This window comes from Passer domesticus, chromosome 14 (genome assembly GCF_036417665.1).
Source record: "Passer domesticus isolate bPasDom1 chromosome 14, bPasDom1.hap1, whole genome shotgun sequence".
NCBI lineage: Eukaryota > Metazoa > Chordata > Aves > Passeriformes > Passeridae > Passer > Passer domesticus.
The window spans coordinates 2,090,272-2,116,726 of record NC_087487.1 but is presented as its reverse complement, the minus strand read 5'-3'; the positions used below and the strand labels follow the sequence as shown (position 1 = coordinate 2,116,726).

The following is a 26,455-nucleotide window of genomic DNA, read 5'->3' as shown; positions in this document are numbered from 1 at the left end:
GCCGGCCGGCCGGGGCGGGTTTAACCCCGGCCGGGAAGCGGAAGCGGCGGCGCTGCGGGGCCGCAGGGGCCGGGCCGGGCCGGGCCGGGCCGCACCCGCCGAGCGCGGCCGCAGGGGCGGCGGTGAGGCCGGGCAGCCGCGGGGCCGGGGGGGAGCGGAGCGGGGCGGAGCGGGGCGGGTAACGGCCCCGCACCCGCCGGCACCGCGGGCACCGCGGGCACCGCGCTCCGGCTGCGCCCGCCCCGCCGGGCCCGGCCCGGCCCGCCCGGGGCTCGGGCAGCGCCCTGAGCGCCGCGCTGGTGTCCCGCAGATGCATCACTGCCGGAGGCTGCGCTCCCCGGAGCCGCGCGGAGAGCCGGGGCACCGCTGGAAGCGGCGGCGGTCGCGGAGCCGGGAGTGCGAGGGCAGGCTGCGCTACCCGGCCCGCAGGGAGCTCGGCCGCAGATCGCGCTCCAGGAGGTGAGAGCGCTGCCCCGGGGCTGCTGAGCCCGGCCCCGCTGCTGGGAAAACCCCGCGGCCCGCGCGTGGAAGGGAAGGGTTCGCGCGTGTGCGCGTGTGTGTGTGTGTGTGTGTGTGTGTGTGTGTGTGTGTGTGCATGCGTGTCTGTGCGTGTCTGTGTGTGTGTGTGTCTGTGTGTCTGTGTGTGCATGTGTGTGTGTGTGTGTCTCTGTGTGTGCGTGTGCATGTCTGTGTGTCTGTCTGTGTATGTCTGTCTGTGTGTGTCTCTGTGTGTGTGCTGTCCCTGCCGCGCTGAAGTTCTTCCCGAAGGCACGGCTGGGGTGTCGAGGAGGCAGCAGCCTGTCCTGGAATCTCCAGCCTGCCCTGCAGTCCCCAGCCTGCCCAGGAGTCCCCAGCCTGCCCAGGAGTCCCCAGCCTGCCCAGGAGTCCCCAGCCTGTCCTGCAGTCCCCAGCCTGCCCTGCAGTCCCGTTCCCGTGCTGCGGAGGCATTAAAGGCTCCCCTGACAGCCCGCTTCTCTCTGGCAGGATTAAAACCAGATTTAAAGCGACCAGGCTCCTCCCGCCCCTCAGAAAGGATCCCAGCTGAGGGATCCATCCGCTAGCCCATCTCTCCTGCTTTTCCTGGGGGTTTTCCCTGGGATGCTCTCCTTGCCCGGCGTTTGCTCAGGGGCAGTCAGGGCTGGCAGCAGGCGAGCCCCGATGAGGGGAGGCCTCTGGAGCAGCCGTGCCGGGCTGGGGCTGCTGGTGCTGCTGTGGCTCCACTGCTTGGACTGGGCAGGTGCAGCCAGGCCAGAGCTGAGCTCATCTTTAAATTCCCGAAATGCTCTCCAGATTAATTTCTCTCCCCAGCCTGGCTTTTGTTTACTTGAAGGAGGTGGATTGTGAAACAGAGCTGGCGCACTTTTTTCCTTTTTTGTTTCCATCTGATGGGTAATTTGGAACAGATTTGGATGGAAGCAGGCTTTTATTGGGTGAAAACAGCCTTGCCCCTTCAGTCTCAGCCTCTCTGAGGAGACCTGAGTCCTTCAGGTCATTATTTGTGCTTCCTGTGTCCCCCCAAAGCTCCCTGAGCAGTGTCGGGGCTGGTGCTGGGCGGAGCTGTCGGTTTGTGTTTGGGTGCTTCAGCAGTGACCCGGCCCAGTCTGGAATTTTGACCCGCTCTGGGATGCCCCCCCAGTGCCCCATTAAGCAGCAGAGCTGGTGTTGACAGGGCAGGGAGGTGCACTCAGCAGAAATCCCCATCTCCAGGCTGAAGGTTTGGCTGGCAAAGCCGTTGCTGGGTGATGGCCCCGAGCTGGCCCTGAGCGTGCCCGGGGTTGTCACCGGGGAGCCAGAGCTCTGCTTCTGTTTCAGATTGCAGCATCTTCTACCTGGAGCACAGCTCCCTCCTCAAGGGGCTGTGCAGCAAGCCTCCAGTGGAATCTGGAGGGGAAGGCACTCATGTTTTGGGGGCAGAAGCAGGGAGAGCTGCTCTCATCCCTGGTGTGTGCCCACAGTGTACCCAAAACCTCATGTGGGTCAATACCTGCACAGCTGAGCCTGCTCTGAGCTCTCCTGGCCCCTCCTGATGCAGAGTTTGGCCATTGTGTCCTGGGAGGTTGTTGCTCGAGGGGCAGGAGCTTGGGGACAGATTTTCCTTCTGGCTCTGGCTGATGATCCGTGGAGCTGCTCTGTGTGTGCACACCGAGGGCTTGGTGCCCGGGGACCTCCTGTGCCCCTGGGGTGACACCAGAGCCCTGCTGCTGCTCCTCGTTAGGTTCAGAGCTAATGAGGCACCCCCCCGAGGCAGGAGGCACGGTGACAAACACCTGTGTGCGGTGGCACAGTGGCTCAGGTGACCTGGAATTGTGGAGCGTTGAGGGGTTGGAAGGGACCTCAAAGCCCATCCAGTGCCACCCCCTGCCATGGGCAGGGACACCTCCCACTGTCCCAGGGTGCTCCAAGCCCTGTCCAGCCTGGCCTGGGGCACCTCCAGGGCTGGGTGTCCACAGCCAGGCAGGCAGCCCAGCTGGAGCTCTCTCTCACAGGGTGGTTTTCCCCCAGCACCTTAAAATGTGGGAATTCCTCGCTGTTTTCTCTCCAGAACTTCTCCTCGGTGGTCAGAGTCTGAGGTGCAGAAGGATTTGAGGCTCCTGGCACCGGGAGTGCAGGAGGGTTTCTGTGTGGTGACCAGTGACAGGGCCCAGGGGGACAGCGGGGAGCTGTGTCAGGAGCACTGGGGTGGACGCTGGGAAAAGCTGCTTTTCTCCAGAGAATGAAGTGAACAGGCTGCCCAGGAGGCAGGGTGGGATTGTTGGGGCATCCCTCGGGGTTCCAGAGTCCTGGCACTGCCATCCCATGACTCAGCCTCAGCAGGACTGTGGGAATAAGGTTATCCATGTGGCAAGGAGAAATGAGGAGGAGGGTTTTATTTTATTAGAAGGCTAATTAATTACTTTATAATACTATATTATTTTATGTTTTATTACACAATGTTACATTGCATCTAAACTGGGTCTACTGAGTACTTAACTGCTAAGTACTTAACTTGCCCAGCGTCTTGTGACTGTTACTGACAGTCTGGACACACACACACAGGCTTGGCCCTGATGGGCCAGGGAAATAAAACACTTCTACTTTGGGTAAACAGTCTTTATATTGTATTCTGCTTCTGCACAAACACAGGAGCAGCGAATGAGATAAGAATTGTTTTTCCTCTCTCTGAGGTTCAGAGAACATGAATCCCACACTATCCTTGGGAAGTTGTGCCTTGCTTTTTCTCTCTGAAGAGAGACGTGGCTGCACGGGACTGTTCCAGCACTCCCCGATGGGCGCTGCCAGGCTTTAAGGGCGCTGTTTCTGTGCCGCAGCCGTGAGAGGATGCCTGAGGAGCGGCGCTGCCGGCGGGACAGCGGTGGCTGCAGGCCGGGGGAGCGCAGCCCGTCCTTCGGCGAGGATCCCTGCCCGGCGCGGGCGCGGCCCTGGCGGCGCTCCCGGGGCCGGGGGCAGCAGCGGCCCCGGCGGTACCAGCAGCGCTGCCGCAGGCGCAGGAGCAGGAGCAGGTCTTGTAGCAGCACCTCCTCGGTGAGTAGCACCCACAGCCGGCCCGGCCTTTAACTGTTCTTGCCTCCTGCCAGCCCCGAGCGCTGCGGTGAGTACCTCGAACCCGTTTCTGTGCTTGCTCTGAGGTGCCCCCGTCTGTGCCGTGCCCGCCGGGGAGCCTTGGTGGCTCTGGGGTGGCCTTAATCCGTGAGGGAACTGAGCTGTGTTCTTCAGGGCCAGGAAGGGATCAGGGAGAGCTTCCAGGGGCAGGCACGTGGTGCTGACGGGGGAGAGCCTCGGCCCGCGGCCAGCCCTGCTCCCAGGGATCCCTGTGGCTCCGCTCCATCCCTGGCTGGGGATTTGCTTCTGCTGCTTCTGGGGGGGTTTGCTGCAGCACTCCTGGGTTTGGCTTCGTGCCTGGATCCCCTTCCAGGTGGGGTCGGTCAGCCTGGCTCTCCAGAGCTGTTTTTATGCCCTGTCCCACTTTCCGAGGGTACACGTGTGTCCTCTTTCCCCGTTCCCAGCTGGATTTTGGCTTCTTGCACACTTCACCCTGAAAAGGACCATTCCTTCCGGGGATTAACTGGGAATGTCTGGAGCTGGGTGGGGCTGGTCCCTAGCGTGCCCTGGAAGTGGCGAGAGGTGTCAGACCCAGCTCTTCCCTCCTGTGAGGAGGAGCACTCCCCTCCCACCTGAAATGTAACCACAGCTGAGGGATGGGCTCTGATCCCGGCAGCTGGATAATCCACAGGGCTGGGAACTTCTGAGCTCCTCCTTTGATTCCTCTCCAGCTGACTCTGGAATTTGGGTGCTGAGGGAGCCAGGGCCGTGCTGGGGATGCAGGGGGTGTGTGGTGGTGACGCTGTGTTGGTCTGGGCTGGCAGGAGCTCAGCCCTCCAACACCTCACAGCTGTCCCAGCTCTCCTCCTGCCTTCTCCTCTGATTTTTTTGGGGAGTTTTGATCTTAGTTCATTATTTTGGACCTGTTGGGGGAGGCCAAGGGGCACAGAAGAGAAGCCTGCTAGAAGCTCAGGCATGGAAATGTCAAGGTTTCCCTGAATTCCTTTGGCTGCAGGGATTGTAACTATTTTGAAGGCAGACTAGAACAAGGTGAGGAATTAGGACAGCTCGCTTTGTGGAGCCCGGGTCCTTGCTGGAGCCTTGGGCTGGTTTTCCAGTAGAAGCTTGCCAGTAGCAGGGTGTGAACGTCACCTCAGACCTTGCCTGAAGTGTTCCCTGGGGATTGATGTAGCTCTCCTGTTCCTAAAGCTCTCCCAGTTTCCAAAAGGCCGATGTGCCCCAGTGGTCTGCGAGCAGCCAGCTGGGCGCGCGGGTTTAGGGTCGGCGTGGCACAGAGCTTCCCTGCAGGAGGGGAAGGGCTGGTTCCAGCCAGGGCAGGACACAGCTCTGGCTGCATTTCCCGAGGCACAAAGAGCAGCATGCACAGAGGGCAAAAACACTGCTACTGCAGCTTCTACTGGGCAGCCTGTCCAAACCGAGCGCTGGCCGGCCCTGAGGTGACGTTCTGCTGGCCAGGGCCGCCTCCTCCTCCCGTGCTCTGGCAGCATCCTCCGTGGGGAACAGAGGATGGATTCATCCTGCACCTCCCACCCTGCAAGAGGGGGGCCTTTCCCTGCCCAATGAGCCGAGTTTTCTTGCCGTACCTGTAGCTGTTGATGACTTTTCTGTTTTGAAGCTAGTTTTGTGTCTTGACGTGTCCCTTGCAATATCCCTATCGTTGTATATGCCGTGTGCCTTATGAAATGCTGGCATCTGGAAAATCCACCCACCGGCGGCCCCGTCGTCTCTGCAACCCTTGAATGGCCGCTCTGACGGTGCCCGGGGGGCGGTGAGTGCAGAGAAGCCAACAGAGCAGTAAGCGCAGCAGGAGCGTGGAAGATGACAAGGAAGGTCACCTGGTGTGCAGGATCGGCGATTGGCTTCAAGAGCGATGTACAGCCACCTTTCGTAAAACTTTACCTCTCTTTTACCCCCGGGGCGGCCCAGATCTCCCGTCCTCTGCTGGAGGGGGCTCTGGTGTTTGATTTACTGAGCAGTAATTGCCTGAGGCAGAGCGTAGACGCTTGAGTTGTAGCGGTGAGAGACGCTTGTTTGCTTTGCTCTGAGGTTTTGTTGGTGTGCGGTGGCAGGAGCCCAGCCCTGCCCCGGCCCCGGGCTCACGCCCGCTCCTGTTCTCTCTCCTAGATGAAATCGTGGGCAGCCTCGGGGAAGGCACTTTTGGCAAAGTGGTGGAGTGTGTGGACCATGCCAGGTGGGCTCCTTTCCCTGCAGCTGTCCCTGGAGCATCACCGGGTGTGGCAGTGCCACCTGGGCTCCACGGGACTGACTTTGTCACCTTGCACGTGTCACTGCCCTCCTCAGAGCCAGGGACAGGGCCTGGCTCCAGAATTTACAGGCTGGTGTGTTAAGGGAAGCATTCTGTTCCTATTCCTATTCCTATTCCTATTCCTATTCCTATTCCTATTCCTATTCCTATTCCTATTCCTATTCTATTCTATTCTAGTCTCGTCTAATCTATTCTAGTCTATTCTAGTTTATTCTTCTATTCTATTAATAGAACAGAATATTAGGATATTATTATTTTCTAGAATATTAGAATATTCTAGAATATTCTATTCTTAATAGACTAGACTAGACTAGAGTAGAGGAATATAGAATATACATATATATACCATAGAGGAGTAGAACAGTGGAATATCCTGAGCTGGAAGGGACCCACACCAGTTATCCAAGTGCAGCTCCTGGCCCTGCGTGACACCCCTGCAGTCCCACCCTGTGCACACCTGAGGGTGTTGTCCTGCAGCTCTGGCAGCTCGGGGCTGTGCCCCTTCCCTGGGGAGCCTGGGCAGTGCCAGCACCTCTGGGGAAGAGCTTTGCCCTGATCCCAGCCTTTCCCTGATCCCAGCCTGAGCCTCCCAGCCCCAGCCCCACCACGGGAGGCTGTGCTGTGAGTTCCTGCTGAGGGGTGGCCCCTGTGACCTGCTGACCTGCCAGGGCACCTCTGCATTGTCCCCCTGAGCCTCCCCCGTGGTTACATTTGACCCCTGGGCCCTTCTGACCCCTTGTCTGCCCCGAGCCCCGGGGCTGGCTGGAGAGGGGAGGTGGCCCTGGGGTCACAGAGAGCTGAGTCAGGAGTGTCCCTTGGGAGGGACAGCCAGCAGAGACCTTTCACTGCCATCAGCCACTGCCCAAGCAGCACGGAGGGCTGGCAGAGCTTTGCCAGGACAAACAGTGCCTGGAGGAGAGGGACGTGCCTCTCCCCATGGGCTGAGCACACAGGTTCTGACTCTGACTCCATCCTTGTGTCTCCTCCTGCCAGAGGCAAGTCACAGGTGGCACTGAAAATCATAAAGAACGTTGGGAAGTACCGAGAGGCTGCCAGGCTGGAAATCAACGTGCTGAAGAAAATCAAAGAGAAGGACAAGGAGAACAAGTTGTAAGTTCCCAGTGCCACGTCCTGGCACACAGAGCAGCACGGGGTGAGGATGGGGTGAGGGGAAACTGGCCCCATTCCTCCATGCCTTGTCCCACAGGAACTGGGGAGCTCTCTCCAAAGGTGGCTGAGTGTTGGGGTGTTGTTTGTGAGGGCCCCAGGATGAGGGGAGAGATGAATCTGACTCCATGTTTCTTAGAAGGCAGATTTATTACATGATGATATTATATTAAAAGAAAATGATATACTAAACTATAGAGAGAAAGGACACATGAGAAGGCTAGAAAGGAATGAATAATAAAACCTGTGACAGAGCAGAGAGTCCAACAGAGCTGGACTGGGACTGGTCATTAAGTCAAAACAATTCACATGGAACCAATCAAAGATGCACCTGCTGGTGAACAACCTCCAGACCACATCCCAAAGCAATCAGATAATTATTCTTTACATTTATTTTCTGAGGCTTCTCAGCTTCTCAGGAGAAAAACCCTGGCGAAGGGATTTTTTATAAAATAAGGTGACAGCTGAGCAGAGCAGGAAGCATCTCCCTGGGGTGCTGTGCTGGCACGGAGCTCTGCTCCCCAGCCCCTCCTGCAGTGCCAGGAGCAGCAGGACAGCTGTCCTGAGCCCCCTTAAAGGTGCTGAAGCCCTGCCCTGCCGGGGTCGGCTGTCACTTGTCTCTGCCCCAGCACGGGAAAAGGTGGTTCTGGGCAGGCCGTGCTCTCCAAGAAGGAGTCTGGACTCTTGCTTTTGGTCTTCAGTTGAGTTTATTGTTCCTTATCTACAAAGTTTTTCTGTCTGTCCAGCCGAGGTCTGATCAGCAAGACAGCCAAGGGCACTCTCTCCCACCCACGGGGCGCTTGTCTCTTTTATAGTGAAAACTACATATAAGATATTTACCTTCAATTTCCAATACTTTTCACCCTTGTTGGCAAGTGCACTTTCACCATGAACCAATCCACACATGCCAACATCATCCTGAACATGGATGCCAAGGAGAAGAGAGAAGAAGGACAGGGCACGCCCAAATCCCTCCATCTTAGAACCCCTGACCCCCATGTACAGAATTTCAAACCCTCCTGTACAACATACAAACCCCCCCTGTACAGTGCTCTAAAATTTTTTCCCTTCACCCCGTGGTTCCTACTACTGTGCTACTTAAACTTTTGTGGCCTGTAATTCTTTATATAAGGTTGGCAATTTGCTCTATGAATTAAGGTCAAATTTCCAGGTGTCTTTGGCTTCCTGCCAGGGTCTCCGAGCCCCTGCCAGGGCTTTGAGACATCCAGGACATCCAGAGACATGCTCTGGGTCCCGACACTGCCCCTGTGTCCCTGCACAGCCTGTGTGTCCTCATGTCGGACTGGTTCAACTTCCACGGCCACATGTGCATTGCCTTCGAGCTCCTGGGCAAGAACACCTTCGAGTTCCTGAAGGAGAACAACTTCCAGCCCTACCCCCTGCCGCAGATCCGGCACATGGCCTACCAGCTGTGCCATGCCCTGAGATGTGAGTGAGCTGGGCACAGCAGGGCACTGGGCTGGGCACAGCAGGGCCCTGCTCCTCTCTGGTGCTTACAGAGGTGCTTCCCTCCTCTCTCTGTGCAGTTCTACACGACAACCAGCTGACTCACACTGACCTCAAGCCAGAAAACATCCTGTTTGTCAACTCGGATTTTGACACTCTGTACAACGAGAACAAGGTGGGTTCTGTCCCAGGGAGCACTGGCTGCACAGGAGCAGGCTGCCTGTATCCCTCCCTGCAGAAATTGGATCTGCCCTGCTCTGTCCCAGCTTTCAGAGCCTGGGGAGTGGGAACAAACTGGAAGGCAGAGCTCTTCTTCCTGCTGTGCCTTCCAAAAGCCTTCAGGCTGCCCAGAGAGTTCAGGGATTTTCCATAAAGCTGCTCTGGGATGTTCAGAGCTCCACAGCTCCACCCCTGTGAGGAGGTGCAGAGCAGCACTTTGGGGCTCCTCAGAGCTGAGAGCTCCACAGTTCTCTCCCTGTGAGGAGGTGCAGAGCAGAGCTCCTGAGGCTCCTCAGAGCTCCACAATCCATCCCTGGGAGGAGGTGCAGACCAGAACTCTGGGGGCTCCTCAGAGCTTGGGGCTCCTCAGAGCTTGGAGCTCCATAGCTCCATCCATCTGAGGAGGTGCAGAGCAGCACTTTGGGGCTCCTCAGAGCTCCACAGCTGCATGGCAGTGAGGAGGCACAGCCCAGCCCTCCTGGAGCTCCTGTCACAGCCCGCCCTGTGCTCGTCCTGCAGAGCTGTGAGCAGAAGTCCATCCGGAACACGAGCATCCGCGTGGCCGACTTCGGCAGCGCCACCTTCGACCACGAGCACCACACCACCATCGTGGCCACCCGGCACTACCGGCCCCCAGAAGTGATTCTGGGTGAGAATGCACCTTCTGGGCATGCACAGATAACGTCCAGCTCTGAGTGGAACCCCTGTGGTTTCACCGAGCAGGAATGTGGTGGGGTTGTTGGGAGCTCGGAGTTAATTTGGTTTTCTTTGCAGAGCTGGGCTGGGCGCAGCCCTGTGATGTGTGGAGCACTGGCTGCATTCTGTTTGAGTATTATCGTGGCTTCACGCTCTTCCAGGTGGGATTCTTGTTCCCTGAGAACCTTTCGTGTCCAAAAGGGCTCAGAATTAGGTGAAGGGGAGGGAAGCACACAATCAGGCACTTAAAAAGGAGAAGCTGAGTGTGAAAATGAGGCCTGGTTTGAGGAGTGCCTTGCTGGAAGGACAGTTTGGATCATTTCTGGGTTTAGGTTATTTCTGTTCTCTGAAGAAAGGGAAAAGCAAAACGTGAGAAGTTGGCTAGGACCTGGTGGAATCCTTTCTCCCCTGTCCCTGCAGAGGTGACAACCTTTTGTCATCAGCTCCCCAAGCCCTGACTGACCCAGCCCTGCTGTGCTCCTTTGCAGACCCATGAGAACCGTGAGCATCTTGTCATGATGGAGAAAATCCTGGGGCCGCTGCCCTCTCACATGGTCCACAAAACTCGGTAAGAGCCTGGTCCTGAGCTCAGCCCAGGCACCTGGATGGGAGGGAGAGATCCTGCCTGACCCCACCTTCCCCGTGCAGGAAGCAGAAGTACTTCCACAACGGCAGCCTGGTGTGGGATGAGAACACGTCCGATGGCAGATACGTCCAGGAGAACTGCAAGCCCCTGCGGGTGGGTGCTGCTCCCTCCCCTCCCTCCCTCCCTGGGGCAGCAATTCCCACTGTCACTGCTTGGCAGGGAGCCCCAGCTCCCATCTGCAGGGATCCTGCTCTGGCTAGGGCAGGATGGGGATTAGGGACAGGGGGGAGTGTTTGGGCTGGGAGGCACCGTGGCCCTAGAGTTCCTGAGTCCTGGATATCAGGGCAGTGGGCAATGCTGTATTTGGGGTGGGAGGCTGCCCTGGGGGATGCTACATTTGGGGTGGGAGGCTGCCCTGAGGGATGCTACATTTGGGATGGAAAGCAGCCCTAGGAGATGCTGTATTTGGGATGAGAGGCTGTATTTGAGGATGCTGCATTTGGGATGGGAAGAGCCCTGGGGATGCTGCATTTGGGATGGGAAGGGAAGAGCCCTGGGGATGCTGCATTGGGGTGGGAGGCTGCCCTGCCCAGGCAGGGGCTGAGCCCGTGTCCCTGTCCCTTTCAGACCTACATGCTGCAGGACTCCCTGGAGCACGCTCAGCTCTTTGACCTGATGAGGAGGATGCTGGAATTCGACCCCTCCCAGCGGATCACGTTCTCCGAGGCCCTCCTGCACCCTTTCTTTGCCGGGCTCTCGGCAGAGGAGCGGATGCTGTGCGGGCGCGGCGCCGGCCGGGACCTGAGCAGATGACGGCCGGGATCCCTCGGGATGGATCCCTCGGGATGGATCTCTCGGGATGGATCCCTCAGCATGGATCCTGCAGGAGGGATCCCTCAGGATGGATCTCTCAGGATGGATCCCTCAGCATGCATCCCTCGGGACAGACCCCACCGGCCTCTGCAGCTCAGCCCCGCTCCCCTCCCCGAGTCCACAGGGGCTGGGGCACTGCCACAAGGACTCTGGGAGGAGAGGGGGAAGGAAAGCTCCGTTGGAAAGCACAGATTTGTCTATTTATATGTTGTAAAGTTAAAATAAAGTGTTTCTTATTGTTTGATACTTCCCTTGTAGGGGGGTGTAGGGTTGCATTGGCCCAGCTTTGCCTCTTGTGCAAAGGAAGAGGGAGATGGCGAAAAATCACCTGGAATCAGTGAGGGGGAGTGGCCCGGTGTCTGGCCTGGCAGCAGAAGGTTCCAGGAGAGCAGACAAATAAACTCTGCACACAATAGCACACATGAAGAGTTGCACTTTATTTCAGGGCATGGTCCCCCGCAGTGGCAGGAATTGGTCGTTACAAACATCAGGGCACAAAGGGGGTCACCAAGCAGTGCCAGGGCACAGTGATCCGCACCTGGCACCAGAGCAGCACCCGGGGGCAGCGCTGTGCTGCTGGGCAGCTGGGGGTGGGAACCATCCCCAACACAGCCACAGCAGTGCTCTGCTTTTGGAATTCACTCTGGCACCGTGGGGGTGGTGATGAGGACACCCAGGCCCCGCGCTGGGTCTCTGGGTGCTCCACAGAGCTGGTACCTCACAGTGCAGGTGTGTGAAGCCAACAAAGAGCTGCAGTGAGGGGAAGCACAGCCAAACACCCAAATGCAGCAGGCAGTGAGCACAGCCCCACGCTGTGCCCTGAACCCTGCACAGATTTGGGAATCCCGTTCCCTACAGCAGGGGCTGAACCCCCCTGTTGTGCAACACCATTCACTTTATTTTTATAGTTCAACGTGGGGAAGCATTTCAAGGCTGGCAACAACCAGGGCCTTGGTGCTTCCCAGAGCTCCATCCCTGCAAAAACACCATCACCTGCCCCAGTGCCTTCCAGGCCAGGCAGCTGCACCCTGGACTGCCCCTGCCCTGCTCCTGGTCCGTGTGTACAAGCTACAGTTCAACAGCCAAACCCAGAAAGGGCAGGAAAAACCTGCAGAAAGCAGAAATTGAAACAGCAAGCCTCCTACTGAGTGTCTTGAGCAAAGAGAGTGAAAGGAAGGGGACTAAAGCTAACACTGACTACAGCAACAACCTTTTTAACCTGCTGCTGCTCCTGGGTGAAGATCCAAGGAAACAGCCAAAAAACCAAAGAAGGCAGAGGGAAACCTTGTGTTTGTGTCGTGAGTAACCAGCACACTGCTGTCCTGTCCCAGTCAGAAGCACAGCCCGGGCGGTGCCACCACAGCTGGGGCTGAACCGTGGGGCACATCTGTCCCCTGTGCCCAGGACACAGGGAGGGCACAGCCCCCCAGGCCAGAGCAGCTGAGGGGAACCAGGGCTGCAGCCAGCAGGGCACAGCCCTGGTCCTGCTGAGGTAGATATGGCAACGTGCAGGGGCCAGGCCTCGGGGTGAGCCCGGGGCTCAGCAGCCCCCAGGGCCCCCCACACTCCCAGGCTAGACCCAGTAATGGCTTCCTCCGAGCAGGGAAGCTCTTCCCTCCTCCCCTGGCAGCCCTGGCCTTGGTTCCAACAGAGAAAAGGAAAGATGAGTGCCTGACTAAAGCCCCAGCACGGGGCACAAGCGGGTCTGTGGGGCTGGTGATGGGACTGGTCCCACGCTGGACTGGTCCCTGTGCTGCAGCCTCCCGAGGGATCCGGCTCCCCTGGGCACAGGCAGCACCCGGGGCTCTCCCCGGTGCCAGGGCAGGGCTGGGCAAGGCTGGGGAGCCTGCGGGAGCCCTGGGGGTGGGTGAAGTGGGAGAGGAGCAGCAGAGCTCCCAGCACTGCCCAGGTTCCCAGCTCCTCCCAGGAGCAGCGCCCTGGCTGGGCTCTGGGGGCACACAGAGCCAGCAGGGTAGGTGCCCAAGCTGATGCCAAGCCAGGGAGCTGGTGGCTCCTCGGCTCGTCCCTGCTCCGGGATCACCCAGGCCAGCAAAAGGAACACAGGAAAGGATAATTCAACATTTCAGGCCAGGCACGGGACAGCAGAGCAGATTTCTGATGGAAATCCCACCCAAGGAATTCCAGAGCCCTTCAGGAGCACAGCAGCTCCCACCACGCCCTCTCCTGCCAGCAGACAGGAGCCAAACCCCTCCCCAGCCAAGCCCACCCCGTACACAGGCTTTGATTCCAACGGGAATGAACAGATCCAGGAGCTACTTCCCAAAGCATACCAAATGTAGCAGGGATGCTGGAAGGACAGGGGAGATTACCCCAAACATCACCTGCACTACACAGCACCCAACAGCCCCAGAGCAACCTGCCCTGCCTGCTGCACTCCCCCAGCCCTGGAGCAGCCACTCACCAGGCCAGCACAGAGAAAAGAACAAAAGAAAACAATCCCAAACCCCACGAGGAGGCTGGAAAAATTATTTTCCACACCAGGCCTCCACCCCACAGAGCCGGGCTTCGGCCACGAAGCGAACAAAGAAAAGCCAGGAGTACATAAAGCAGTAAGGCCTAGCTGAGGAAGGACATCAGTGCTCCCAGAGCATGTGGGAGCCCCTGGCTCCTGACACAAGCTCTCCAAAGAGGGAACCCTCTCCGTGAGGGGCTGGACGGGCTGGGAAGCAGAGGGAGCTACAAGTGCCTTCCAGAACACAGAACAGGGATGGGGCAGCCAGAACCAACATGGGAACCAAACGAGATTTTCCCTCAACACAAGGGATTTCTACACAATCAAGGGATGCTGCTCCCACCAGGATGTCCTTGCTGGGAATAGTCAACCAGAAGGACCCAAAACACATCTCCAAGCTCCAAACCAGCCTTATTTGTACCATGTGCCAGCCAGGGCTGGGCAGCAGCAGGGGACAGACACCATGGTCCTGCACGCTCCTTCATCCCACGGCAGGAGAGAATGAAAACAGCTTTGCAGGAACAATTCACTTCTTCTTCCTCCTCATTTTTTGTTTGTTGGGTATTTTTTCATCTCATTTTATGATTATTCCATTTTTTTTCTTTTTAAATACACAGCGTTTCTTCCAGAAGGCAAACCCTCCAGAACTCCACATCCTTTTTTTCTTTTCTTTAAGGCGTCACCAGAGTCGACCAGCCGGGATCCAGCGCACAGCTTGGCTTTCACAGAGCTCCTCCTCTCTCTCCCTTCAGAGCCAGAGCGCTGCACGGGCTCTAAGTGGAGTGCAGGGGGATGACAAATTTGCAGCCAAAGGGTGAGTGGTAGTTGATGCCCACCTCCTGAAAGACCTTCTGGGGAATGCCAATGTCACAGAGGTAGACGCGGCCGGCGCGCTCGCCCAGCGGCAGCGGCAGCCCCAGGGCCAGCGACCACTTGGCATCGATGCCCAGCTCCATCTCGCTGATGGGGGGGTCTATGCTCAGCACGGGGGCACGGTTCTGGTTGGCCCAGTCCACCACTGCTTTGTACCAAGGCTGGTCTCTCAGGAAGGCATTCTCGTGACAATCCAGGCAGTTGATCACTAAGTCAACCGGGGTGTCTGGGAGGTCTGCAAGAAACACGGACACGGCTGAGAACCAGCGGCACCAGCTGCAGGTTTGGGGTTTGGCTTCCACTCTGCCTGCAGAGCCTGGCCTCACCTGCTGTCACTGCCACCACCTGCTGTCACTGCCACCACCTGCTGTCACTGCCACCCTCCCCCCACAGACCCATCCTGAACAGCTCTCCAGCGCTCTGGGGACACCCCCAGCCTGGCAGGTTCAACACCTCACCCAGTGACCAGCTCGTGAGCAGCCCCAGTGCCACTGACTCACCGGTGCAGGCAGCCCAGGGGAGCAGTGGGGCTCTCTGCCCATCAGGGAGGATCATTTTCTATGCCACAAGGTGAAAATAAGGCTGGTTTTTGGAACACACCAGCTGTGCTGCACTGCTGCCTGCCCCACCAAGTTGTTGTTCTCAGCTGCTGCATTTCCTCACCTGCTGCAATCCCTCACTCATACTGCACCTCTCCTGCTGCATTCCCTCACCTGCTCTGCACCACTCCTGCTGCATTCCCCTCACCTGATGGAACACAAAGTCCTTCGTGCAAAACCATGGAATGGTTTGGGTTGGAATGGACCTTAAGAGTTCATTTCATCCCACCCCCTGCCATGGGGAGGGACCTTCCACTGTCCCAGGGTGCTTCAAGCCCCATCCAGCCTGGCCTGGGACATTTCCAGGGATCCAGAGACAGCCACAGCTGCTCTGGAAAACCTGTTCCAACCTTTTACAATATTTTCACATAGGCAAGTAGCTCTGTCAGCACAGCACAGCCCTAACTGCCAGCTTTGTTTCTCCCCAGGAGTTCAAATGAAGCAGCTTGGAAAACGACTGGTGACGTGCCAAGCAGGAGCCAGCACTCTCCCAGGAGCTGTTTATTCCAGGGAATACTGACATGGAAATCCTGACAGCTGCTGCAAGTGGCTCAGCAGAGCTGGCTCCTGCTTTGCAGCAGCAGCTGGACACTCATTCCCTCCCAGCTCCAACAGGCTGAACAAGGCAGCCCCTCATCCCACCAGAACAGCTCCATACAGCAGCTCTTCCTGATCTCTTCCCACCGGAAACATCTGGGGCAGCACAAGTGCTCCTCTGTGAGGCTCTGAGTGCCTGCTGTCCCCGCAGCCTCTGGGCAGCCACCCAGGCGTGCCAGTGCCACTAGATGGTGCCAGGGCAGCGGGCAGTAGCCAGCTTTGCTCCCTGGAGGAGCTGGCCCTGCTCTCCTTGGAGAAGCCAGCCGTAGAGAATCCAGCCTTGCTCTGCCAGGAGAAGCCAGCCCTAGAGAAGCCAGTCCTGCTCTGCCAGGAGGAGCCAGCCCTGGAGAAGCCAGCCCTAGAAAAGCCAGTCCTGCTCCCCCTGGAGAAGCCAGCCCTGGAGAAGCCAGCCCTGCTCCCCCTGGAGAAGCCAGCCTGGAGTAGCCAGCCCTGCTCTCCCAGCAGAAGCCAGCCTTGGAGAAGCCAGCCCTGGAGAAGCCAGCCCTGCTCCTCCAGGAGAAGCCAGCCCTGCTCTCCCCTCCCTGCAGGAGCCAGCCCTGCTCTCCCCTCCCTGCAGGAGCCAGCCCTGCTTGGCCACTGACCTTTGACACTGGACACCTGCTGGCCCTGTGTCTTGCTGAAGAGGTTGAGCTCGTTGGTGATGGACTCGAGCATCTTGACGAAGTTGGGGAGGAAGAGGATGACGTGCACGTCGTGGTTGGAGAGGTGCCGCCCGCAGCTGATGCCCTGTGCCCCCTTCACGTGGGGGCCGCAGAGCAGCGCCACCGTGGGCCGCTGGTGCACGTTCTTGGGGTTCAGTCTGAAACACAGCCAAAAAAGGGACTGAGCAAACCCCAAAGTCTCTTATCTTCTTCCTGAGTGAGAAAAAAAACTTTAAAAAACCCCAGTAAGATGCAAATTGCCAGGTGTTCTGCAGATCTGCCACCGCTCTGCAAAGCAGCCCACATCCTCCTGTGGTGCTGATGCTGCTCCGCCTGCAGGTTCAGAGAGGCTCAGACTTGTCTGGGTGGAAGGGACCCTAAAGGTCATCCATGGGGGCAGGGACACCTTCCACTATCCCAGGCTGCTCCAAGTTCTGTCCAACCTGGCCATGGACACTCCCAGGGATGGAGCAGCCACAGCTGTGCCAGGGCCTCAGCACCCTCACAGGGAAGAATTCCTTCCACATATTTAACTTAAATTTCCCCTTTTTAAGTTCCTGATGAACCCTCTCTGGCTTCCTTGCAGGCCCCTTCACATACTTAAAGGTTGTTCCAGCCTTCTCTTCCCCTTCCCTGCACCCACAGCTGAGAGCACAGGGTCCCAAAGACTGCAGAAGAAAGCTAAAAATTTGAGGTGAGCTTCCCCATCAGAGGAGTCACAATTAAAAAAGAAGAAAAATTATCTCTACTCCCTAAGCTTCATTAACTGCACAGTAAAGTTCAATTGGCCTAGAAGGCATCAGGGGAAGCCATCAGGGCTTGCAGCAGGAATTTCAGCTGCCTGTGTGCCATCATCACACAGTGTTCTCCATCAAGTGACAAGGTGCTGGTAAAGAGCTCCTGAATAAGTGATCAGGTGCTGGTAAAGAGCTCCTGAATAAGTGATCAGGTGCTGGTAAAGAGCTCCTGAATAAGTGATCAGGTCCTGGTAAAGCACTCCTGAATAAGTGATCAGGTGCTGGTAAAGAGCTCCTGAATAAGTGATCAGGTGCTGGTAAACACTCCTGAATACGTGATCAGGTGCTGGTAAAGCACTCCTGAATATGTGATCAGGTGCTGGTAAAGAGCTCCTGAATAAGTGATCAGGTGCTGGTAAAGCACTCCTGAAAAAGCAGCTGGAGACTGAAGGGTTACTTTTCATTTTGAGAGCAAATAATCTGGAGCAGCTATCAAGAGCACAAAAACACAGGTGCAGTTCCTGCCCACAGCAGCAGCCACAGAAGCAGAGGCAGGGAACAGAGCTCTTCAGGAGTCAGCAAAAGGCACTGAGTGCACTCCAAAGCTGCTGCAAGAGCCCTCCCAAAGAGCAGGATGTGCTCAGGTGAGCTGCAGATGCCAGAAAAGCTGAGTTAGCCTCACAAAATCCACACAGCGCTGTTTTCACAGGCTGCCTTTATTGACAGTGAGATTTTCATGTGCCAAATCAGCAAAGGGAAGGTTCCTTTCTGTGCAGAAAGGAGCGCATCACACCTTCTGCAGTGGCTCCATCCACCTCAGGCAGCACCTGTGCCAAGCTCAGCTCCCCAAACAACCCCCAGGGAGGGGGAAGGAAAACCTCAGCTGGGCTTTGTCTGTGAGCCAAGAGCCAAAAGGGGCAGCAGAGAGCTGGGAGGGCCCTGTCAGCCCCTTCCCTCCCCCCAGAGGCCCCACTGTACCTGTTGGGCCCCCCCAGGAGGCTCAGGGCCATCTGGCTGGCACACACCCCTGTCATCTCCAGCCTCCTCTCCAGGGTCAGCCCGTGCTTCTCGGCCACCGCCAGCAGCTTCTTGTGCAGCTCGTAGGACACGCTGGGGACCACCAGCCCCGAGTCTGGGGGCACAAACAGGGACAGTCAGACACCTCAAAACAGCAGCAGTGACAAGGTTCAGTAACTGCTCACCCACGTTCCTTCCCAAGCCACCAAATGAATCCAAATGATTCCCAGTGAGGCAGAGAGAGCTAAGCACAAGTGCTGGCTTAAAATAACAATTCCACAGAAGTTCTGTGGGAAATGTTAGTAACACTGAGGGCTGAGAAGGCCTTTGGGACTTACAGATGGAATATTAAGGTTTTTCTTAATGGTATCCAGGCCAACAGTGCTTTAACCCACTATAAAGTGCTCCTGGGCACTGTGAAAGTCAGAAGAGCAGCTGTGAAGTACCAAAAAAAGCCTGGATGTTTTATGCTTCCTGACACCAAAATCCCAAGATCACAGCAAAACAAGCAATCCCACACTTGCTGGTAGGTGCTCCCATGTCAGAAGGGCTGCTCCAGACCCAACAGCTGGATCACAGCACACAGAGGCAGCAGGGAAATGCTCAGAGGATAAACTCTGCAGAAAAACACCTCCCAGGTGTTCTGGAGAGCCTGGGCTAGCGAGCTGGGAAATGCTCCAGCACTTGGATCCAGAGAAAAGCAACAAGAGAGGTTTTGTGAAGTGCTGAGAACTGTCCAGCCTGGCCTGGGACACTTCCAGGGATGCAGGGACAGCCACAGCTTCTCTGGACAACCTGTGCCATCCCATTTATGGGGTGGCCACAGAGCTGGAGCACGAGAAGCTCTCAGCTCCCTCTCTTCCCAGGAATGCCAGCTCCACTCTGAGGCAGGCAGAGGAGGTGCACCATGGAGCAAAGAGGATGAGGATTAAATCAATGCCTGCTGGAGGAAACATCAGCTCAAGAAGTGTGAGCTCAGTCTCTCCATCAGCATCTCTCCTCCCAGCTTGCCCAGTGCCCAGCAGCCCTGGGTCACCCTCACGTTCCCCCAGTCCCTCTGTCCCTGCTCTGGGGGTGACAGTGGCCCACTGGGTGCTCCTGGTAGCCCAGCAGGGCTGGGGCTGCCTGTGCTGCTGGGGAAGAGCTGTGGGAATGGGACAGGGCTGTGGAAATGCTCCAAGGGGCACGGGCAGCCCTCATGCACCCAGCCCAGGAGCAAAGCCAGCCATCCCTCGTGGCTGGGCTCCCCTGCACACAGCAAACACAAAAACAGCTCTCACAGCCACATTATAAGAGCAGTGTGGATTTGGGCTGTGAGGAATTATTTGTGCTGCTGCATTCCCCCAGGGTGCCCCAGGGTCCTGGGTTGTGAGGTGTGGCTGGGGTGTGGATTCTATTACCAACTGTTAGAGGTGGATTCTGTTATCTTCTGTTCATTGGGCAGTGTTCTTTATCTCCTCCACAATCAATCCTCCCTACAGGAGATCTCTGCTGTTCATGGGCCATTAACTTTTAATTATCTTCTGTTCATGGCCACTGAGTGTCCCTGCATGGCTGATAAAATTCCCTCATCCCACGGGGAGATGCTCAGCCCAGGGGAGGAGCCAAGCATTCCTACCTGGATACAATCTGAGCCTGGAACAGCACAGCAGCCTCTGCCCCCTGCATTCCCAGAGGAGCAGCTTTCCTCCGCCCTGCATTCCCAGAGGAGCAGCTTTCTCCTGCCCTGCATTCCCAGAGGAGCAGCTTTCCCCTGCCCTGCATTCCCAGAGGAGCAGCTTTCTCCTGCCCTGCATTCCCACAGGAGCAGCTTTCCCCTGCCCTGCATTCCCAGAGGAGCAGCTTTCTCCTGCCCTGCATTCCCAGAGGAGCAGTTTTCTCCTGCCCTGCATTCCCAGAGGAGCAGCTTTCTCCTGCCCTGCATTCCCACAGGAGCAGCTTTCTCCTGCCCTGCATTCCCACAGGAGCAGCTTTCCTCTCCCCTGCATTCCCACAGGAACACCAGGCCCATCTCCAGCAGCCCTGGAGCTGCAGAGGAAAACTCCCCCCTTGTGCAGGATCCCTGCTGCAGCAGAAGCACAGCTGGCACTGCAGGAGGGCTGAGCCACCCTGGGATGGGGCTGTGCCACCACCCTGACCCACAGGGGGACAGGGACTGCTCTGACTCTGGCAGTGGTTTGGTTTTGTTTGTACTATTGCATTTGTATTTTTAATTTTCCTAATAAAAAAAACATTATTCCTGCTCCCATATCTTTGCCTGAGAGCCCCTTAATTTCAAAATTACAATAATTCAGAGGGAGGGGGTTCACATTTTCCATTCCAAGGGAAGCTCCTGCCTTCCTCAGCAGACACCTGGCTTTGCAAACCAAGACACCCAGTCAAGCTCCAGCAGAAATGGGAGGTTTTGCACATCCTGGGCTGTTGGAACCCTTCATGCTGAGAATTTTGGATTTTCTGTATTGAAAGACACAGACCCTCAAGAAAAAACCACGTTTGACCTGAAGCCATAGAAAAAGTTTCCAAAATTAATTGATAACACTGAGATGATAAATCTGTAGTTTAAATAGAAGTGTGTAACATCACACGGTAAAAAGCTTAGAGTTTAAAGTTTTAAAATATAGTAATATATGTAAGCTAAGATAGAAGTTTTCAGGCAGTGACTAGTCCTTCACAAGTTTAAGTAGTTTGTATAATTGAAAAGGCCACATTGCAAGACACAAGTAATTAGTTATTAAGTTAAAAGTAACAATAATTTAAGTGCAATTTCTTAATTAGTTTTTCCTTAAAAGACCTTGTAGAATAGATACGGAGCCATTTTCTAACTTGCTAATGAAATGCTGTAGAACTCACAGCTTGTAAGACTGTAATGTAGATACAAATTAATAAACATCTGAGTCCAAACATCACAAAATACCATCTCTACACATTTAATCCCAACCCAACCAAAACAAAAAAACCCAAAACACACAAAAAACCCACAAAGAAAGAACAACCCCCCCAAAAAGAAACCACAAAAAAACCCCAAAAAACCTAAAACCCCCCAAAAAACCTCCCCAAAAACAAAAAAAACCCCAAAATTTCCCCAAAAACAACAAAAAACTACCAAAGAACTCTAAAAAACCCCTAAGAAACAAAAATAAAAAACCCAAAAAAGCAAAAAAAAACAAATAACCCAATCCCTCCAAAAAAAGCCCCTCAAAACAAATAAACAAAACAAAACAAAAAACCAAAACCCAAACAAACAAAAAAAACCCACAAAACAACAAAAAACCCAACCCTGTATTTCCAGCAGAGGTGAGCCCAGAGCTGTCCCTGCAGGGGCACAGCAAAGGGGACACTGCTGAGCCCTCCTGGAGCTCCTCACTGGCCTCAGCAGCCAGGCCTGGCACACAGAGAGGGCTCCGTGTGTGCCACCATTGCCCCAGAGGGCACCCCGGCTGCCAGCAGGCTGTTATCAGCCATGCCCGAGTGCTGATAAGAGCCTGAGCCCTGCAGGAACAACCCTGGTCTGTGCCAGCAGCCACAAACCTGCCCTGTGCCACACACCTGCCCTGTGCCACACACCTGCCCTGTGCCACAAACCTGCCCTGTGCCACAAACCTGCCCTGTGCCACACACCTGCCCTGTGCCACACACCTGCCCTGTGCCCACAGCGGTCACAGTCACCCACCTGCCCCGTGGGTCACACACGTGCCCTGTGCCTGCTGCCGTGGTCACAGTCACTCACCTTCCCTGTGTCACACTGGTCACACTGTGCCCTGTGCCCACAGTGGTCACCACCTGCCCTGTGGGTCACCCACCTGCCCCATGGGTCATCCACCTGCCCTGTGCCATGCTGTGCCCTGTGCCCACAGCAGTCATCACCTGCCCCATGGGTCACCCACCTGCCCCATGCCACGCTGTACCCACAGTGGTCATCACCTGCCCCGTGGGTCACCCACCTGCCCCGTGCCCACAGCAGTCACCACCTGCCCTGTGCCATGCTGTGCCCTGTGCCCACAGCAGTCACCACCTGCCCTGTGCCACACCCTGCCATGTGCCCACAGCAGTCACCACCTGCCCCGTGGGTCACCCACCTGCCCCCTGCCACACTGCCAGTCACAGCTCTGCCACTGCTGTTGTTTTTCAAGCTCCAGGGAAGGTTTGCAATGAGCGACCCGAGGCTGGGGTCTGTCCCAGCATCACTGCTGACCCCACAAGAGGCAGATCCCAAACTCTACTTTTGCTCCACCAGAAGCACCCACGAATCCCCTGCTTAAATGCTGCACCACGTCCCTGAAGCAGAAGGACACAGCAGACACTCTCCACTCTGTGGGCACCCAGCTCAGCACAGACCTTGTGTCCCCTGCACGTCCCTCCCTCAGGAGCAGCTCCAGGACAGCTGCCTTTACCACGGGCTGCTGGCACCAGGGGCTTCATGCGAGGCACTGATGGAGTGGCATTCAGCACGCCAGCCTGTCCTAATTGCTGCCTCTCAGGAGCAGCTGAAATGCCAGCAGAACTTCCCTTCTCTGCCCTCACGCAAGGCCCTACCAGTCAGACTGGCTCATCAAAAGCAGGCCCAGGGAGTTAAATAAACTCTGGCAGAGTAAAGCCACTAACAATAACACCACTGCCACAAAACTGAAGCTCTGCCAACTTTAATTATGTTTGGGTTGGACAGGGCATCTTTATTGTTTGCTAATGAAGGCAATAAAATAAATTAGCCCAGGCCTTTTAATATTAAATAAATGTATTTTACAGCTGCCTGGGAAAAGAAAAAAAAAAACCAAAAATACAAGGCAAATATAGACTGAATGGTTTTGTGACATGCAGAGTGACACTGGGTGGATAAAAACATCCCAAGGCAGCAGAAGAGCTGAGTTAACTCTGCACAAGTTAAAGCATTAGGAGTTTTTCCCCAAACAAGCCCTGTAATGCTGCTGGGATGCCCAAATGCTTGTCAAGCTTGCAGTGGCAGGGAAAAAGGAGAGGGTTGATGCTAGAGGAACTCAGAGGTTGGATCCCATCTTTTCCCTTGGCCATTTCAGCAGTTCTCTAGTTCCAGTTCTCTGCTAAAATAAATCCAGGCAATGGCTCAGGCAGAAGTGGACTCAGCACCTCCTGCAAGCTGTCCTGACATCACCAGCTCTTTCCTTTGGCAGTGAATAATCCCAGGTCCCAACTCCAGGTCCAGAGCCCCAGTGTGACAGTCTGGAGCTCCTGCCCACACCAGGCACAGGAGACATTCCCTGCTGCCTTCTGCTGGTGGTAAAGCTGGAACCACCTGCCTGCAGCCTCAGCCAAACACATTTACTGCCCCTCAAACAACACAACACAACCTTAAGGGCTGCTTTTGCTAATCATCGTTGTTTTTAATTACAGCAAATCCCACCAGAGTTCTGGCTGACCTTCCAGCGTGAGCCTCTCCCAGCACTAGTGCACAATTCCCTCCAGCTGAGCAAAAAAACTGCCAGAGGGACAAAGGGACTGCCCCAGGCCCACTCTTTGTTCCTGAAGCAAAATTGAGGAGAGTGAAAGTTTTCTCTGTCCTCAAAGCAGCCCAGAACACTTCACACAATCAATATTCACATCCAGCCATGGAAGAGCTAAAAGAGGAGAAAAGTCAGTCAAGGACAGGGAAAGGAAAATCCTTTCCAAAGTAAAGGCCACTCTGTGGGCATCACCCTCAGGGCACACCCAGCCTCTGATCCTGGCACAAAGCTCTGCCTGCTCCTGCACCTCCTCACTGTGAAGGAAAGGCTTGTTTGAAGAGCAGACCCTCCTGCAAGCTCCTCTGAGCTCCAACACTGCTGCACAGTGTTGGCTCTGCTGAGGACCTGCTCCCAAAACACAGAGATGTTCAAACACAGGAGTTTTAGTGCCAACAGCAGAAACAGAGACAACACACATTTAAATTCTCTGCAAGCAGAAAAAGGCAGCTCACACCTTATGCAAGGAACAGCCTTTCCAGAGAGGCAGTTTTTGCCAAACAGTTGCATTTCCCAGTAAACAGAGACAGATCAACAGCAGCCAGCCCAAATCAGTGAAGACTAATGATGTGTTTAGGAGTGTGGAGTCCCAGGGATGACTTAGCTCAGCCACAATCAGCTGGTAAGTTCTATTAGCTCCAGGTTTTCACTTGGTTGGAACAGATTCCCACCTTCTTCATTCCCTGCTCACTTGTAAAACACAGGGTTGTTTTAGAAATGTGACACTTGACAGTCTAGCTCCACAAAACCAGCTCTCAGAAAAGCATCCCAGTGGAATGAAGTGTTTATCCTACACACACCAAGTTCTCTCAGTCAGCAATAAAATCCCAGGCTGGAAGTCCTGCAGGTGAGTCTTTGGGGAACTCAAAAGACTGACTCAAAACTGCCATCAGCAGTTTGGTTTTACCTCTGTACCATCCTCCATGGCATCAAAAAGCAGGCAGGGATCCAGAGACAGGGATCCCACAGTGCCAAGAGCTGGATATGAACTCCCTGCCAATCTCCAGCATCAGTTTTGTGCTGTTGCAGCAGACAGAGAATCACTGTCTCAGTCAGAATCACTGTCTCACTGTCTCTATTAACACAATCATCTCTCAGACTGGCCCAGGGTGCAAAAAAAAACAAGAGAAAGAAGTGCTTTGTCATAACTAGGAAGTGCTTTTTGCAAGGAGAGCTTCCCTTAGGAAACCAGAAAAAACTCTGCAGGGAGAATCCTGCCACAGACACATCCAAAACCAAGAAGGCTTTTGGAGCTCCTGGCACTCATTTAATCATACCAGCTGCTCTCTGAGGCACTGAGAGGCAGGCTGCCTACAGCTCAGCATCCTCCTTCCAGCTGCTAAACAAAGGGATTGGGAGTGCAGCAAACAGGATTGGGTTTCCATCCCTGAATTTACTCACTGCTGCTCAGTGCATGGTGGTTTTCCTCCCAGGAATTCTGCTGCTAGAATCCCCTATCAGCCATGCTGCTCAGACTGGCTGCCAACAGTGGCTTAGCTTTTGTTTCAGACTAGACATCCACAGAGGCCCTGTCTCCACTCAAACAAGCCAGCTGGAAGATGGATTGACAAGTATGAAATCTGAAAAATCCCACAAGATAGACAAGAAACCACACAGCAAATGAAGAGGTGCTTGTTCACACAGCACAGAGGTAATCAGTGTGGCATCCTCCACAGAGAGATGCTGAAAGCTTGGGGGGATTTTAAAAGCAAGAGGTTAAATTAAGCAGGAAAAAAAGCCATTAATCCTGAACTCTCACTGCTGCCTCAGGAAGTCTTAAAATCATCAAAGACAAAGCAGTGGGGGAAAGCTTCACTGCATGTTTCTGTCACTTTTCCTCCAGGATCCCTGCAAACACAACACTGAGCTGCTCCAACCCACGGTGTTTTCCTCTCACCCAGGAGCAGGGTGGGACACCAGGAAGAGGAATGACAGAAATGGAGAACTAGGACATTGTTATACACCAGAACCATTCAAAAGAGAGACTTTCCAAAGCTGAAAAGCAGCAGATCATTACAAATCCATCAGCTTCCTCCCCTGGAGCGTTTCACACCCCAGATGGAATTTCCAGGCAGAGGACGAATGACAGCCCGAGGAGCTGCTCACACTTCTGCTCAGGCTACCAGAATATCAGCTGGTTTGAGGCCCTGCAAGAAGAGCTGACATCTGATTTCTTTCTCATGTGGAAAAGAAACACTCCTAGAATGCCAAATTTCCTTCACTCCCACATTTTACAGCACCTAAAATCAAAGGCAAGATATCCCAAGGAGATTGAAGTTACCTGGAATTTGGACTAAATGTGCCCTAAGTCCTTTTTACTTGAACTGTATTTAAACCCCCACAGAAATGGAGAAGTACAACCCAAGGAGTGCCAGAAGCACAGGAAATCACCTGAAACCATGAAAGCACAAATCCTGAGCCCATCCCTCTGTCCCTCTCCTGAGTGCATGTGAGTTCCCCAGGCTACTGAAATCAAAGCAAGGATTCAAACACCTCTTACTCAGTTCCCAGCCATCAGCTCTGCTCCCTGCTGGAGCAACACTTACTTTGCTGCCCTGAGTAGTTCTCTCAGAAACCCTGCAAAGAAAGGCTGTGTGTGCACACACAAATCCAACCTTGCTTGGACCACATAAAGCTGACCCCTCACAGCAAAAACACACAGTGTGTGCCCCCAAAAGCAGCAGTTTGGGTCCTTCTGAGGAACATACCCGTGCAGAACTCCTTGTTGGGGTTCTGGGGTACCACAATCCTCCTGTAGACGATGGGCTCTGACTCCAGGATGTTCTCGTCGTGCCGGTAGCGGGCGGGTTTCTCGTTGGGGGTCCCTCGCGAGCGCGTGCCGCTCCTCCTCTCATAAGTCTCGATCTCTTCAAACACAGCTGCCTTGTCAAAAAGGGCCAGGTTGCCCTCAAAATCGAAATCAGTGTCTGGGATTTCATCAATGTCATCCCCAAAGCATTCATCATCCTTGCTCTTCATCTGCCCGTTCTTCAGGCCGCTCTTCTTCGGGGTCACCTGGTTCGGGTGGCGGCTGCTGGATGACCCTAAGCCAAAAGAAAAGCAAGGTGGGAGTGGGTCCTGAAAGGGAAAAAAGCACTTCTTGTGGCAGAGGGGAGCTCCTGCTCACAGTCCCCTCACCCAAGGGGTGCTCACCATGGAGCTCAGCTCTGGAGCTGGCACTACTCAGGCTC

General features: G+C 55.3%; 2 protein-coding genes across 4 annotated transcripts in view; one reads left to right on the top strand and one right to left on the bottom strand.

The window, feature by feature from the left end:
- On the top strand, nucleotides 1-11,081 carry CLK3 (CDC like kinase 3). 2 transcript variants are annotated; one of them, XM_064389668.1, is made up of 13 exons: nucleotides 1-122; nucleotides 311-459; nucleotides 3,309-3,522; nucleotides 5,340-5,433; nucleotides 5,686-5,752; nucleotides 6,821-6,937; nucleotides 8,277-8,443; nucleotides 8,542-8,636; nucleotides 9,200-9,329; nucleotides 9,455-9,537; nucleotides 9,865-9,944; nucleotides 10,025-10,115; nucleotides 10,590-11,081. In XM_064389668.1, the coding sequence occupies exons 2-13, from the start codon at nucleotides 311-313 to the stop codon at nucleotides 10,773-10,775; spliced, it is 1,473 nt and encodes a 490-aa protein (XP_064245738.1). In that variant the 5' UTR covers nucleotides 1-122; the 3' UTR covers nucleotides 10,776-11,081. The 2 variants fall into 2 exon arrangements, with proteins under 2 accessions (XP_064245738.1, XP_064245739.1); XM_064389669.1 differs by lacking the exon at nucleotides 1-122 and having other exon boundaries at nucleotides 322-459; nucleotides 3,165-3,522.
- Nucleotides 11,082-11,253: 172 nt separating this feature from the next.
- Nucleotides 11,254-26,455, bottom strand: part of EDC3 (enhancer of mRNA decapping 3) — a 30,106-nt gene continuing 14,904 nt past the window's right edge. For both annotated transcript variants that reach the window (XM_064389670.1, XM_064389671.1), the window contains exons 4-7: nucleotides 25,973-26,308; nucleotides 17,755-17,908; nucleotides 15,980-16,197; nucleotides 11,254-14,416 (exon numbers count right to left, since the gene is read on the bottom strand). In XM_064389670.1, coding sequence (XP_064245740.1) covers nucleotides 14,082-14,416; nucleotides 15,980-16,197; nucleotides 17,755-17,908; nucleotides 25,973-26,308 — 1,043 coding nt within the window. In that variant the 3' untranslated portion in view covers nucleotides 11,254-14,081. The remainder of the gene's footprint in view (nucleotides 14,417-15,979; nucleotides 16,198-17,754; nucleotides 17,909-25,972; nucleotides 26,309-26,455) is intronic.